The 14210-nt window shown below is 25.7% G+C and overlaps 2 protein-coding genes across 3 annotated transcripts in view; one reads left to right on the plus strand and one right to left on the minus strand.

Moving 5' to 3' along the window:
• LOC126894611 (zinc finger BED domain-containing protein 5-like) overlaps nucleotides 1-4088 on the minus strand; it is an 18953-nt gene extending 14865 nt beyond the window's left edge. Inside the window, exon 1 of the transcript XR_007701460.1 lies at nucleotides 3856-4088. The gene's annotated coding sequence lies outside the window, so the exon portion shown is untranslated. The remainder of the gene's footprint in view (nucleotides 1-3855) is intronic.
• On the plus strand, nucleotides 3142-12556 carry LOC126894609 (uncharacterized). Of its 2 annotated transcripts, none has more exons than XM_050665736.1 (8): nucleotides 3142-3273; nucleotides 9063-9410; nucleotides 9478-9701; nucleotides 9768-9834; nucleotides 10580-11114; nucleotides 11181-11321; nucleotides 11388-11693; nucleotides 11759-12556. In XM_050665736.1, exons 2-8 carry the CDS (start codon nucleotides 9070-9072, stop codon nucleotides 12131-12133), a joined length of 1989 nt encoding a protein of 662 aa, XP_050521693.1. In that variant the 5' UTR covers nucleotides 3142-3273; nucleotides 9063-9069; the 3' UTR covers nucleotides 12134-12556. The 2 variants fall into 2 exon arrangements, with proteins under 2 accessions (XP_050521693.1, XP_050521692.1); XM_050665735.1 differs by lacking the exon at nucleotides 3142-3273 and adding an exon at nucleotides 4148-4356 and having other exon boundaries at nucleotides 11759-12553.
• The last annotated feature ends 1654 nt before the right edge of the window (nucleotides 12557-14210 follow it).

Consider the following 14210-nt stretch of genomic DNA (forward strand, 5'->3'; position numbering starts at 1 on the left):
TGGGGTATCCTTTCAACCCTACATTTAAATGATTAATATATTAGAAAATTATTTTGTATTGAATCTAAGTCATGCATTTGAGTAAAAGAATTATTAAACCAAACAAGTGAAGCGTATTCAAGGCGAGATCTTACTAATGAAAATTAAACTGCCATAAGGGAATCTGCGCAAAAGAATTCGTGGCAACTTCTTTTTATGAAGTGTAAATTAGATGTAGCCTTTATTTTTATCTCATTTATGTGTGCATTAAAAGTTAGTTTCGTATTAAATGTAACTCCCAGATCTTTTACATTATCTACTCTTTGAAGAAGACGATTGTTTAAAAAGTATTCATGCAATATGGGTTTTTTTTTTTTTTTAGTGTAAAGTATAAGATTGAGCATTTATTTAAATTGAGAGTCGTACCATTATCGTTACACCACTTGACGAAATTATGAATATCAGTTTAAAAGCAAATAGCATTGGAAATAGAGTTAATAGGCTTAAATAGTTTCGCATCATCTGCTAAGAATAGTATTTTTTAGTATTTCAATACATTTATAATGTCATTTATGTATATAAGAAACAAGAGAGGTGATAAATGATCACCTTGAGGAACACTTGATGTCACTCTAATAACATTAGACAGGAAATTTTATAATCTGTATTCTATTAGTAAGAAATGGATTAAACCAAGATAATAGAGAATTTAGAATACCAATCAATTCTAGTCTACGTACCAGTAATGTGTGGTTTATTTTCTCGAATGCTTTTTCAAAGTCAGTATAGACAGCATCTAGTTGAGAATTAGATTCAAAAGAGTCTATAATAGTTTGCTTAAAAACCGTAAGATTTGTAACAGTTAATCTTCCATTACGAAATCCATGTTGTTCGTTTACAAAAACATTTTTGAATATTGGAGTAATTATTTTCGCAATTAATGAAATTTTTGATATAGGTCTATATTTATTAATTTGTTGCCGATTACCTTTCATAAATATGGGATTGATAAAAGATGATTTTAAAATATCCGGAAATATGCCACATTTTAATGAACTATTAAATAAAAGTAGTAAAATAAGTGAAAGAACAAATAAACAATTTATTAAAAATAAAGCATCTATACTATCAGGTCCAGGACTACCATTTAATAAATTTAATTCATTAAATATATCAGATAAACTAATTTCAATTTGATTTAGGATAGACAATAGTTGGTGACAGTTTGATGTGTTATGAAACGTTTCTACGTTTGTTCTCTTTAAATATGAAAAATATAACACAAATTTTCGACTAATCGTTTGTTCTGATTTATTTTTATATTAAGATGAATATATACATATATTAATAAACTAACTACTATATCAGTCTTATTTTAGAAACTATTTAATTTGGGGTGAAGTAGAAGTATAACCCTCTGGATCACGGTTGGTAACGAGTAGTTACGAACACCGTTGCAAAAGGTTAAAGGGATTTTTACAAAAAGATAGTTATCTCGATCACGGTTGATAACACGGAGGTTATGATCACCGTTGAAGATGAACTGTATTGTATAAGTGGTGGATTCTAACCCTTTGGATCACGGTTGGTAAAATGTTTATTACGAGCACCGTTGCAAAGGATTAAAGAGGAATATCTAGGAAAGACTAGCAATCTTGATCACGGTTGAAAACACGATGGTTATAATCACCGTTGAAGATTATGACTAGCCTTTAAAGAAAAGAATATATAATTTTGATCACGTTTGGTAACGTTTAGTTACGAACACCGTTGAAAATTATATATGTAATAAGGAAAAAATAAAGAAAACTTACTCGATGGAATAAATGATATAATGAATTATTATATGAAGACTAGTTGGCAATGAACACTGCAAACACTTGTAAATCGAAGAACTACAAAAACTATTAGAATTTTATTAAAATAATTATAAAAGTAGCGACAGTGCACTTTATGCTACCCGTCACCACCGGAGTAGTGTAGAACACAATTGCCCACATATTATTTATTTTTAAAAAACCCTCAAAAAACAAAAAGATATTCTAATTTCCTATTTTCGAGTTCTCGTTAAGACTGGTATATAAAATAATCATTACAATATAATAAAAAATAATAATAATAAAAAAATAATAAATAAATACTTTAATTTACATATTTAAATAAGGGTTGTCAAACAGCGCTGTCCAGCGGACTTTCTTGCAACTGTCAACCAATGATAAAGCCGTAGCGTAACGCTACAGTTAGGAGAAAGATTATTTCGAGATGTATATACTGGAAAAGTATTTACCAAATGAATTAATGATATCTTGACCGTTATTAGCAGATATATCATATAAACACATAAAATTAGTTAAATCGTGATTTAGGTTTTTCTGTTTAAAAAACTTACAAAATTCTTTCGGATTTATTTTAATAGAATTTTGACAATTATTTATGAAGTTTAAGAAATCTCTTTCTCTTGCTTTTTTACATTGAAAACGCAATTTTGAAAAGATAGTAAAATCAGTAGGTAATTTTGAGTTTTTATAAATGTTATGGGCATGTTTTTTAGAATATAGACATCGAAATTTAAGTACGGTATTTGCGAATTTAATGATGAAGTTTGTTGTTTACACTGCGTATATTTTGGTAATAGATGTTGAGAGACAATGGAATTAATTTTATGCGTTTTTTGTCGAAAAAACTAATTTTGGTTTATTTTTTATTTACTTAATTATAATATTACTTTCTCTATTCTCTCTACGTTGACTGAGCTCTTTTCTTAAGTTTGACATTTGTTCTTTTTGAAAAGCAGTTCGATTAAACGAAAATTTTAGTTCTTTAAACTTTGGGTGTATTTTTCACTTCGATTGAGAACGAAGTAAAGTAAAAACTTCTCCAGGGTTTGGGAGAGTTAATTTTAGTGGACGGCATTTATCTGATGGTCTTCCCAAACGTAAATAGTTTATTGGAAGTGCGTTTAAGCCCATTGTGTTCATAATTTCGCTAATTATGTTACTCCCTTCAGTTTTAAATTCTGATTTTTCATGAAGATTAAATAAGATTACGTTATATGATCTAGAATTATCTACGACCAGTATCAATATGTCAATTGTGAAGCCACTTAAGTATAAATATTGTAACAAAGCAAAAAAAAATACCGTTAGCTGATTGAAGACTTCACCGTTCGTCAAATAAAATTTAATTTTGGTGCTAAACAGTATAGCGAAGGGGCCAACAATGCCGCCACCGACCCACAAAGACGATAAAAATACATTTCCGTCGGTGTGCAATGTGAAATTTACTATAACCATGGTAATATATTTTGATTTTAACAATTGTTATTGAAGTAATACAGTTGAGAGTATAAAATAAATAATATAAATATGATCTTGTTTATTTATAAATAGATAAAAATAAAGGATGGGTAGGTTCTTAATTATTTGGAGCAGAGCAAAAAAAACTCTTTTGGCCTTTAGAACTGCGCGCTCAACATTATTCAAAATACTATTTGCCTTTAACGACAACCTATTAACAACGTGAGTACGTATGTATTTAAACGTTATGTACATTTCTCACAAAAAAAAAAAAAATTACAGATATTCCCTATTCTAAATAAAACACATTTACAAGAAAAACAGTTATATTATTAAGAAATTCAACTCATAACGCTAATAAAGGCAAAAAGTTTAGTTAGACATTTCAAACATTTTGTTCAAATTGCGCTTATAATTATCATAAATTTGACATTAAATCAAATGAAGAGTTTGCTACAAAAAGGAAATCGCTCTATATATTCTTATTCTATGAAAATCGTTAGCAAAGTTTTATATTTCTATTATAGAAATTGTGTTAACAGGTAATTAATAAAATTAATTTACTCAAAAGTAAAGTTACCTCTTTTTTGTAACAAACTCTTCAAATATCCAAATTCTATTTTAAAATGTTTTTACAGCACCGTACTGTTCTACTATGAATAGTCGGATCGACCTTGAGAATAAGCTCAACTCCTATGAATAACTTATCAGTTTGTTTAATAAACAAATATAGATATTGTATATATAGACTATACATGAATATTTAAGTATATGGTTGTCTCACTTGAATTTCAGTGCAGCCGTTTAACTGTGTTATCATGAATTCGATGGGGTTAATGGATAACATGTATCACAAGTGGCTCATAATAACAAGTTAATTAAAGCTTATTGAATTAAGCTGTTGTATTGAAAGAATTATAAGTAATTTATTAGTTTTTAAGCATAGATTCCTTACTTTAATTATTAAAAATAATGACAAAAATATAAAATGCAGTAGTTAATTTAAAATGTCAGATTTTAATTATTTAAACTTATACTTTATTTTCTCATAAATCCTGTCTGTGATTTCAATGTTATAGATGTAAGTATATCAACTTGTAATAAGTATTATGCTTTCATTATAACCACTGAGGATTAATAAGTAACTTATTAACAAATAGTATAAATATATTTATAAAATTGTTTTTTTTCTTGGAGAATTAAAACTTTCTTTTTAAATCAACACATACAAAAACAAAAGAATAGTACTACATCATATTAACTTAATACATTTTTATGTAACTAATTCACTTTTAAATTTTATATAGTATTAGGTGATATTATTTTCCATTCACTATGTTTAATAATAGTTATACAATTTGCTATAGATTTACATAATTATAGGTTAAAATTTTTCGAAAGAGATCAGTGTATCTATGTAAAAAATTTTAAAAAGTTCCTCTTTTCCACATTGGATGACAGGAGAGATAAAATGGTTAATTTCTGTCTAATACATACAAATTCCATCTTATAATAATCCTATTACCCAAGGATTATGACATCTCTTTTTTTCATAATAAATGATCTTTTTATATTTCTGGGCACACAACTGCTTATGATCATAATCTTCTTCTGCATCATATGTCCCTTATAGCTAGTCAGTGGATTTCTTAAAATTCTCACTTCACAAGTAGTTAAAGTTTACATTGATTAGTATGATCCTTGTGGTATTTTATTATTATTATTAATATTTTCTTTAAATTTGGTGTTTTTATTTGTGCACTTTTTTATCTATTTTTTTTCTCATCCAGTTTTAATTGTTTACGTGTCATATTATATTTTAGCGTTCTTATTTAATCATACTCACACAATTTTCTAAATATATATATGTCTTTACATTGTTTATAAATATGTATTAATATATAAAAAAAATGGTTTGAAGTTGTTTTAAATAAATATTAAATAAATACATTTCATCATCACTTCTCTGGTTACATCATTGAAGTACATATTTTTGTATGAGAATGCATTAAGTATTTCTAAAATTAGTTGAATGATCGTGTACATTAGGTGATTTCAATGAAATCCATTTTAGCATTTCTCTTTCCTGAATTATTTTTATAATATACACCCAATTCATTGAAAGGTCTACTATTTTTCTCTTGAAAATTTTATTGTAGTATAGTTATTTTATGTACTATTAAAATTAAAAATATATAATACCACGTTTATTTTGATCAAATTTAAACAATTTTTTAAATTTAAATCCCATTTGTATTTATTAATTAATTTTTTTTAAATTGTATTACTGTACAGTATTTAAATCCTCTTTTTTTCTCGCTTTTACACCAACTTTTAGGGGTACCCTTATCCTAAACTTCCACTTGACACAATCTCTCACATCATCTACACTCACATCAGTCGTCCTCATATCACATTTACATATATCTCTCCATCTCTTTTTTGATCTTCCTCTACCTCTTCTTCCTTCAACATTTATTTCTATAACTGTTCATACAGTTTTCGATTCCTCTCTTTTCATTATATGACCAAACTATCTAAGTCTATTTTCTCTCACTTATCTACAATTGACGCTAAACTTATACTCTTCTCTTTTATATATTATTATTATTTTCGTACTATAACTCATAAGCTTAATGATTCTATAATTTCCACACTCCTGTATGTTTCCTTTATCTTTAAATATCGGCACCACAATATTATTTCTCCCTTCATTTGGAATTTTCCCTTCTAATAAGATTTTATTTAAAAGATCCTTCAACTACCTTATGCCAACACCGCCTAATATTTTTCATACTTCTACTGGCACTTCATCTAATTATAATTTGGTCACTTTTCCTAACTTGTTCTACCATTTTATTTTTCATCTCCTCATCTATATTTATCTCTACACAATTCTTTTTATTAGACTTACCTGAGTATATTATTTTATAACCCTCATCTATTTCTCTTGCTTTCTCTCATTTTCACTTAGTTTCCTACACACAACAAATGTTAACTTTTTATTCTTTTTAATACTTTTATTAATTCTCAACTTCTACCAGTTAATATTCCAACATTTCACGTACCTATTCTTACTTTATATCTATTTTTCTCCTTTATACACGAGTCCGGCCTAGAGTTAAGTGATGATGTACCTACAAGCGCTGGGTAAACCTGTACACAGTACTGGTGAAAGAGCTTCTGCACAAGTTATCCGGTTGGTATCAAACACTTTATTCCTTAGGCCTTCTTCCTTTTTAACTACTTTGTTTCCTCTCATCCGTTGTCCCCGCATACATTCGTGATGGGACAATCCGTCTAAGTTTTGTTCAAGCCTAGTCATACTTTTTGACAAAATTTTACGCCTGACGCAACCACATTAGTAACCTCTTATGACTGGCAAAGGTGTCATGAAAGTATTCTTATCTCCTATCCACAAGGATAATAATAATAATAAATAATTTAAATACTATTATCAGTATTTAAATAAAGTAAATAATTACTAAATAAATTCTTACAGTAAAAATGATAATTAAAAGTTAAATTATTATACAGAATATCTATGATTGTTATTAAATTTCAAAACTATGCATTTATAAAATTTGTGAACATTTATTATATGTATGATGAAAAGTGAAACATATCTAATTGACTAGTTATACCTTATAACTTTTGATAAAATTAACTTTTCAATATAATTTTTGTAAGAAAATGATTAATGGGTTATAATAACAATTATAGACATTGTATGTTGAGAAAGCGGATGGGTACAGCTAGTACTGGTATATATTTATAATGAATATTCTGCTCTATGTATTAAAATACTTGTAACTCAATACAGTGGTTGTTAAAATGAAGGGGACTTGGGAATAGATTCCTCATTGACATTTCTTGTATGATTTTCATATATAGTATATTTTGGAAACTTAATAAAGAATAAGTTATTGAACATAACTAATATGAAAAAAATAATGAATCATACAAATATGGAAGATTAAATTTTATGACTTGTTTATTATTTGTATCTAGGTAAATTCATAGGGGTGCTATTCTAAAATAAATTAAGTAGTCCAATGATAACATCTTGATATAGTAATACAAATAAAATTCTCTGATATGAGAACAGAGCTCCCATTAAGATTTTTATCAAAAAGGTTTTTTATCACTTCCTATAACAAAATCATTTAATTGCCACTGGCTCAATAAGTGTTTATTCTAAAATGATTGATACGACTAGAAATTTGAGTCTATATTAGCTGAAGTTACACTATTTGTTGAGACCTATTTAATGTTGTACAAAGATTAAATATTTATTGTTAATTAATAAAAGTACTTTATTTGTTTTTTTTACAAATGTGTTTTTGTCTGATTTTTGTATAGCAAAAAACTTAAAAAAATATACATATTTTTTTAGAGAAAAATAGGCAACCTAGACAAATGTTGTTTCATACTACAAAAAAGGCAAATTGAAAATTTTGTATTGAATAATTTTGCATGTTTGGTTTTCATTACTTTTTAAGGAATATTTGATATATTTAATGGTTTATACTATTTTTTGCAATTTTTTTTCTAAAATCACATTTATTAACTAATATGTGTGTATACGTTGTGCTCATTTAGTTATTTTTTAGAGCTTTAAGCTTTCTATCTTATTTGATTTCAATTATCTCAATTGGATAAATTAATCATGACTCTGGTTTTAAGTTATATGTTTAATGAATAACATTGTCTAAAATTGTTATTGACTCATTAATCATTTTTGTAAGTAAAGTGTTAAAAATTGGCTATTTTAACATTTAAAAAAAATTATTTATTTTATTATTAAAAACAAAATAATAAAAAATATAATTTTAACATAGTCTATGAATGTATAATTTTTTAAATTACTACAAAACGTATTGAGAAAAGGACAGAAGAAAACGCTATNTAAACATTGAAATACGTATTGAGAAAAGGACAGAAGAAAACGCTATATTTTCATGATTACTGTGTATACATATGATGATAATGTGTATACATTACAAACACGGCATTAATACCATGATAAGAAATTAGATAAGGCAATTATTACTTATCATTCTCATTCAAAAGTATATTGAAAAGATAGCGTTTTCTTCTGTCCTATTCTCAATACGTATTTCAATGTTTAATACCGTAAAATAATACATGAAAATTCAAATTTTCACAAACTTCAAAACGCTACAGAATATTTACTACTGAATATTAATAAGATATTTTTTTACTAAAATTTTTCTTAAATTCTACTCTACAAAATAGCTATCTTAGATTTTTTTTTTACATTTTATTTAAAATTTAAAAATAAATAATATTTTTAATAAAATTTAAAAAAATTAATTATTGAGATATAGCTATAGACCTAACGTATAACTATTATTAAAAAAAAAAAATCAGCTAAAAATATTAACTGGATCAAAAGTTATTTAAGTTGTCAGTGAGTGGTGGACCACCTGTATATATAATAGTGTTAAGCAAAATAAACATGATACCTATATCATTGATATACTCATGGCGACATAAATAAACTTAATAAATACTTAAAGCTCTGAGCCCTATTTATAAGATGTTATGTTATTTGTTTAATTAATTAATTAAATAATACTATTTATGAATACTTGATTTTCATTTAAAAAAATATCATTTGAAATTTTTTTTCAAGCAAACAGCATAATGTTGAGTAATATCTGTCTAATTTAGTTTCAAACTACATGAAAATTAATATCACAAACTTTAAAAAATTATTTTACCATAACTTAAACATGTTTTTCTTTTTACAATAATTTTTAGAAAAATAATGAGTGGTGTGCAGTTTAGAGAAATTCACAAAAATTCCTGGTTGAGAAAACTACCAACAGGTGTAGATAAAAAATCTGCTTTGAAACTAACTGGTGGACAAAAATTGTGGACAGTGTTTTGTATTCATGATGATACAGAACCAGTTTTAGAATTTTATGTAGATCAGAAAAAAGCAGTAGCTCATCGTCCAGATAATACAGTACCTTTATCTGATACCGTCCATGTTTCTGCCACTATATGTCCTTTACCTGTTAATGCAGGTGATCAACAACAACAATACCAATATGAGTTTGTTGTAACATTATCTTCAGAAATAGTCCGTTTGGCTGCTCCATCTTGGTTAGTAAATGTTTTACTTTATCTGTTTAATAATGGTGATGATAATTAAAGTTAATTATTTATTTAGGAATCAGATGATGGATTGGGTACAAGGTTTAGATATGAAATTAAGAGAGATGCATATCTTATCTCCTAAGGAAAATGTTTATACAAAACCACCAGAATCTAAACCTCCACTTCTACCAACTAGAGATCCTAACTCACCTTTACCACCCCCACCACCTTTACGTGACTTACAAACTATTGTTTTACCAGGTGTTGAACCTGTTGTTGCAACTTCTCAACAATCAAGTACTTTAATATTATTAATTAAAGTTAGTGGATTTCATTTATTTAAACATTATATGTATTTTTTAGCCAGAAATGATGTATCAATAGAAATAGATCATACTATTTTGACACCACCTATTAGTCCAAATATAGTGTTAGTATAAAACTTTTGATAAATATTACTTATTTTAGATTTACAGAATTTATAAGTAATAATTATTGTTTTTATTGAAGTTTACTTTCTCTTTCATCGCATTACTCCAACATAACCATTCACTTCAAGTTACTCCATTTTTTTCAAAATTTGTAGTTCTGTTACAAAAAATTTACTTGATTCTCAGTATATTATTGTAATTATACCTGTATTCTCTTTCATAGGAAAATCCAGTTTTTTTATCTAAATCTGTTAAAAATTAAAGATGCCGTTTTAGTTACATATTACTATGCTAAGATATTACATAAAAAATTTGTGTAGTAGTTACCAAACAAATTCTTTAAAAAATTAAAAATTTCCAAGTTTTAAAGTAGAGCAAAAATTTTGTTATATAAAAAAAAACTCGAAATTGATTTTATATCATTATTATCCAAACTTTTATAAACATCATTTTAAATTTGCCTTTTTTTTCCATTTTTTTTTTTTTTTTTTTTTTTTTTGAGGGTAATGTCTTTAACTAGATAAGATTTGAAATCTTTTGACATATCATTGAAAGAAATATACTGGTGAGAATACATCATGGTAAAGTTAATACCTTCTCAGCTTTGTATCGAAGCTAAAAATTAAGTTGGGTGTATAGTCTAATTAAAAACAAGTAATTCTGTTTATGACTATAAGAATTTCTAGACTAAATATCATTTCAGACATAATTATATTACTATTTACTAATAAATCTATAAATTAGTAATTCTAGTAGACTGGAAAATAATGTTACCATCGTTGAAGTCCAGAACAATAGTCAAGTATTTGATTTTAATCAAATGGAACATGCCTTAATTCAACCAGAAGAACAAATGGAGATAGAAATAATTTCTCCTAGATCTGTTAGAATGCCCTTTACAACTGAGCAACCTAATTTACTTTTAAGACCAACTAGACTTAATCAGATGAATATTATTTCTGAAGAGACTCACAGTAATCTTATATCTAATAATCATCCAGAATCAAGTGATAGAAATACTAATGATGATATTTCACGAAGACTCTTGACTGAAGTTAATAGTGAAGAACAACATATTAAAATAAGATCTGTTGAACCTAATGAAAATAGATCAAGAAGAAGAATTAACAGATCAGAAGTTGCACTAGCTGGAGATCAAGAAATAACACCTAGCAATAACTATGAGCATCTAGTATTACCAATAACTGTTCAGCCTAGAATGGCAAGTTCTTCAAGTTTTATTCCTTCAGATATTGCTATTATGCCAACAAGATCCCAAGTAATTGAAGTTTATATATCTGATTAAAAAATTGTGCATGATAAATTTTTAAACTTATTATTTTAGCTTCCAATAGGAAGAGGACGTGGTGCAAGGCGAAAAATAAATAGTGAAAGTCAACATCCAATTGTAGGAGCAGATAGAATTAGAGTAGCTGTCAATACTACTCGAATGTTACAACCCGTACCAACACCTTACATTCCTATTGTATAATTTTAAATAGTTAAAATTATTAGATCTGTTACTTGATAAATTAAAATTTTTTTTTACTAGGCTGAAACTAGAGATTTATTGAGTCCTAGCCGTTTAACGGTACGTGAAAAACAAGTCTTACAATTACGCAGAGAAATGTCTCACCCCGCAGGTGTTCGACTACAACTAAGGCGAAAGGATTGTATAAATACAATTGCTTTTGTTGATGTATTTCAAACCGTATGGATTGCTGGTTGGAAACAAAAAGAACATCCAATGCTCCATAATGCTTTACATATCGGTGATCAATTACTTAGTGTTGCTGGAAAACCAGTAACATGTTCTACAGATGCCCATAAATCTATAAAAGCATGGCCTAGTCTTTATGTGAGCAAATATTTAATTATAGCTTGATGTATATTTGTAATAACTATTAACTTTAAATTATTTAGGTTGAACTGATTATAAGACGTGTTCCTTGTGGTAAAGTATTTGTTGTCAGAAGACAAGAACAAGGTCAAGATCTTGGTATCGTACAAGAAGGTGGTACTGCAGAAATTAAAGATATTATACCAAACAGTTTGGCTGCTGTTCATGGACTATCACCTCGTACTCCTACTGTAGATGGTTTATCATTAACAACTTGGACTTTAACTGAAATTAATTCACGACCATTGAATTTATTGTTTAAAGATACAGAAATTAGGGATCGACTAAATGCTGTTGGTCTAGATATTTCCTTGTTGGTACAACCAACAGATCTCATATCAGCACTTCGTAAACAACTAAAATCGTTAAGAGCCTTTAAAGATTTTTTGTTAACATAAATTTGATTTTGTTGGTAATGTTTTGTCAATTTTTACTATCACAATTTTATGTTCATTTTTTTAACAAATAATAAAATAATGCTATAAAATAAAATCTAGCTCCAAAAGAGTAAGTATTAAAATTTAACTAAACAAAAATAATATTCACTTAGTAGATTTTTGAATTTTAAACTCTCAGTTGTATTATCCCCAGTTCCCTTTTTATAAATGAACACATTTTTTCTTTATTTAAAATGTTTCAAATATAATTTAATATTACTTTATCAACTATGCTTATGCAAAAGACCTAAATAAAATGTAGACAATTTTATAGAAACATTAAATTTTAATAAAAAAGAATGTTTGTTTTATTTTGCAGAAATTTTTTATATTTATGTTAAAATTAAATTAATTTTCAGATCTTATTTTTTCTCGTGTTATTGTTTTCTTTTATATATATATATATTATGCCAAATTAAAAACAAATAATAACCAAAAATATATTATTATTATTATTAAATAATGCATTTTTTTAATTTTCATAAAATAAATTGAATAATAATAACCGTGTAATTCAAAAAACTTAAATTCAAGACATTGAGTAATAAATCATAAGGAAAAAAAAATCAAACTCAGTACCCAAATTATTTATTATTATATTTTTAAATTAAATATTAAATATTATAGTATACTTGAATAAATTACTTAGATGTAACATTATGTTAAAAATTATTAATCTTTTAAATTAATGTTTTTATTTTTCAGTAAAAGATTAGGGTCAATAGAAATACTAAAATAGTTATTTTAATAACACAATTTAAAATATTTATTTTTTTATGCAAGGTATCATCAACTTACTAAATATAACTAGAATAAATTTTTTAATCAGTATTTTAGATATTATGTTGAAACACTAATGTAAGTCCCTGTGATATATTAAGAAAAAAAATGATTTTAATTAATGATTATTAAATTTGATTTTGAATTTGATATTATAGAATTTTTTTGTGGAATACAAAAGTGATATTTTTATATTATTACTATTTAATTTTAAATAAAAATTAAAAACTACATGTAATATAATTATGATAATTGTGCAATATTTTGTTTTTTATGTTTTCATTGTAATAATTTGTTTAAAATTTATTATTTTTAGTGTTAACTACATTGTTAAAATAACAATAAATCTTGTTTTTTATTCATCAATACAATAGTACTATACAGGTTTTTCATCTCGATAATTAAATATCAGACCAGTAATAATTCTAATTCTATTAATTTTAAAAAAGGCGAATTTCATATAAATTAAAAAAAAATTTTTAGAATTTTATTTCATATAAAATTATCTAGAGAAATTTTTAAATAAAGTTCACTGAGAGCAATATTATATATATTATTATAACATAAATTAATAATAGGTTATATTCCATTATTTCCCTAAATATTGAGAATTATTATTTTTAAGGAAAAGACATTAAGTGTTATAATCTTGTTATAGTTTTTTAATAAATCCAGTGTCATAAATGTGTTGTTGATAAATTAATTAAAAAAAAATTATTTCATGAATAATGAAAATTCTTGCTTTTAGCCAACAATATAACAAAAAAATTAGTACCACATGAATAAAATTTGATGATTAATTTATCATTTTGATGCTAAAAAATGAATCCTCACTTTTTTTTAAATAAAAACTGAAAATTTATTCATTACTGAAAAAATAATAAAATATTACTTACTGGTTTTGCCATGTAGTAGACACGTCGTAGCCAGAATTTCATATTGGGGCAGCTATAGTAAAAATTCTATATTTTGGACCTTTTTTTTTATAGTTATTTTATTTTAGAATTGAATATTCCAATTAATGAGTGCTCTTTTAGATTACATTATTTTAATGTACAACTATTTATTTTTATTACAAATTTATCTACAATGTTATTTTGATATTATCTGTTAAGTTTCGTTCAACAAATAAATTGAATAATTAAAAATTTATTTGTTTTATAAAAAATTCCAGAAATTTTTAATAATTATTGATGAATCATCCTAAATTTTCAAATCATATCCTTACTGAGGATTTAAGTTGATAGATGAGTGTATT

This window comes from Daktulosphaira vitifoliae, unplaced genomic scaffold (genome assembly GCF_025091365.1).
Source record: "Daktulosphaira vitifoliae isolate Bord-2020 unplaced genomic scaffold, ASM2509136v1 Scaffold_1, whole genome shotgun sequence".
NCBI lineage: Eukaryota > Metazoa > Arthropoda > Insecta > Hemiptera > Phylloxeridae > Daktulosphaira > Daktulosphaira vitifoliae.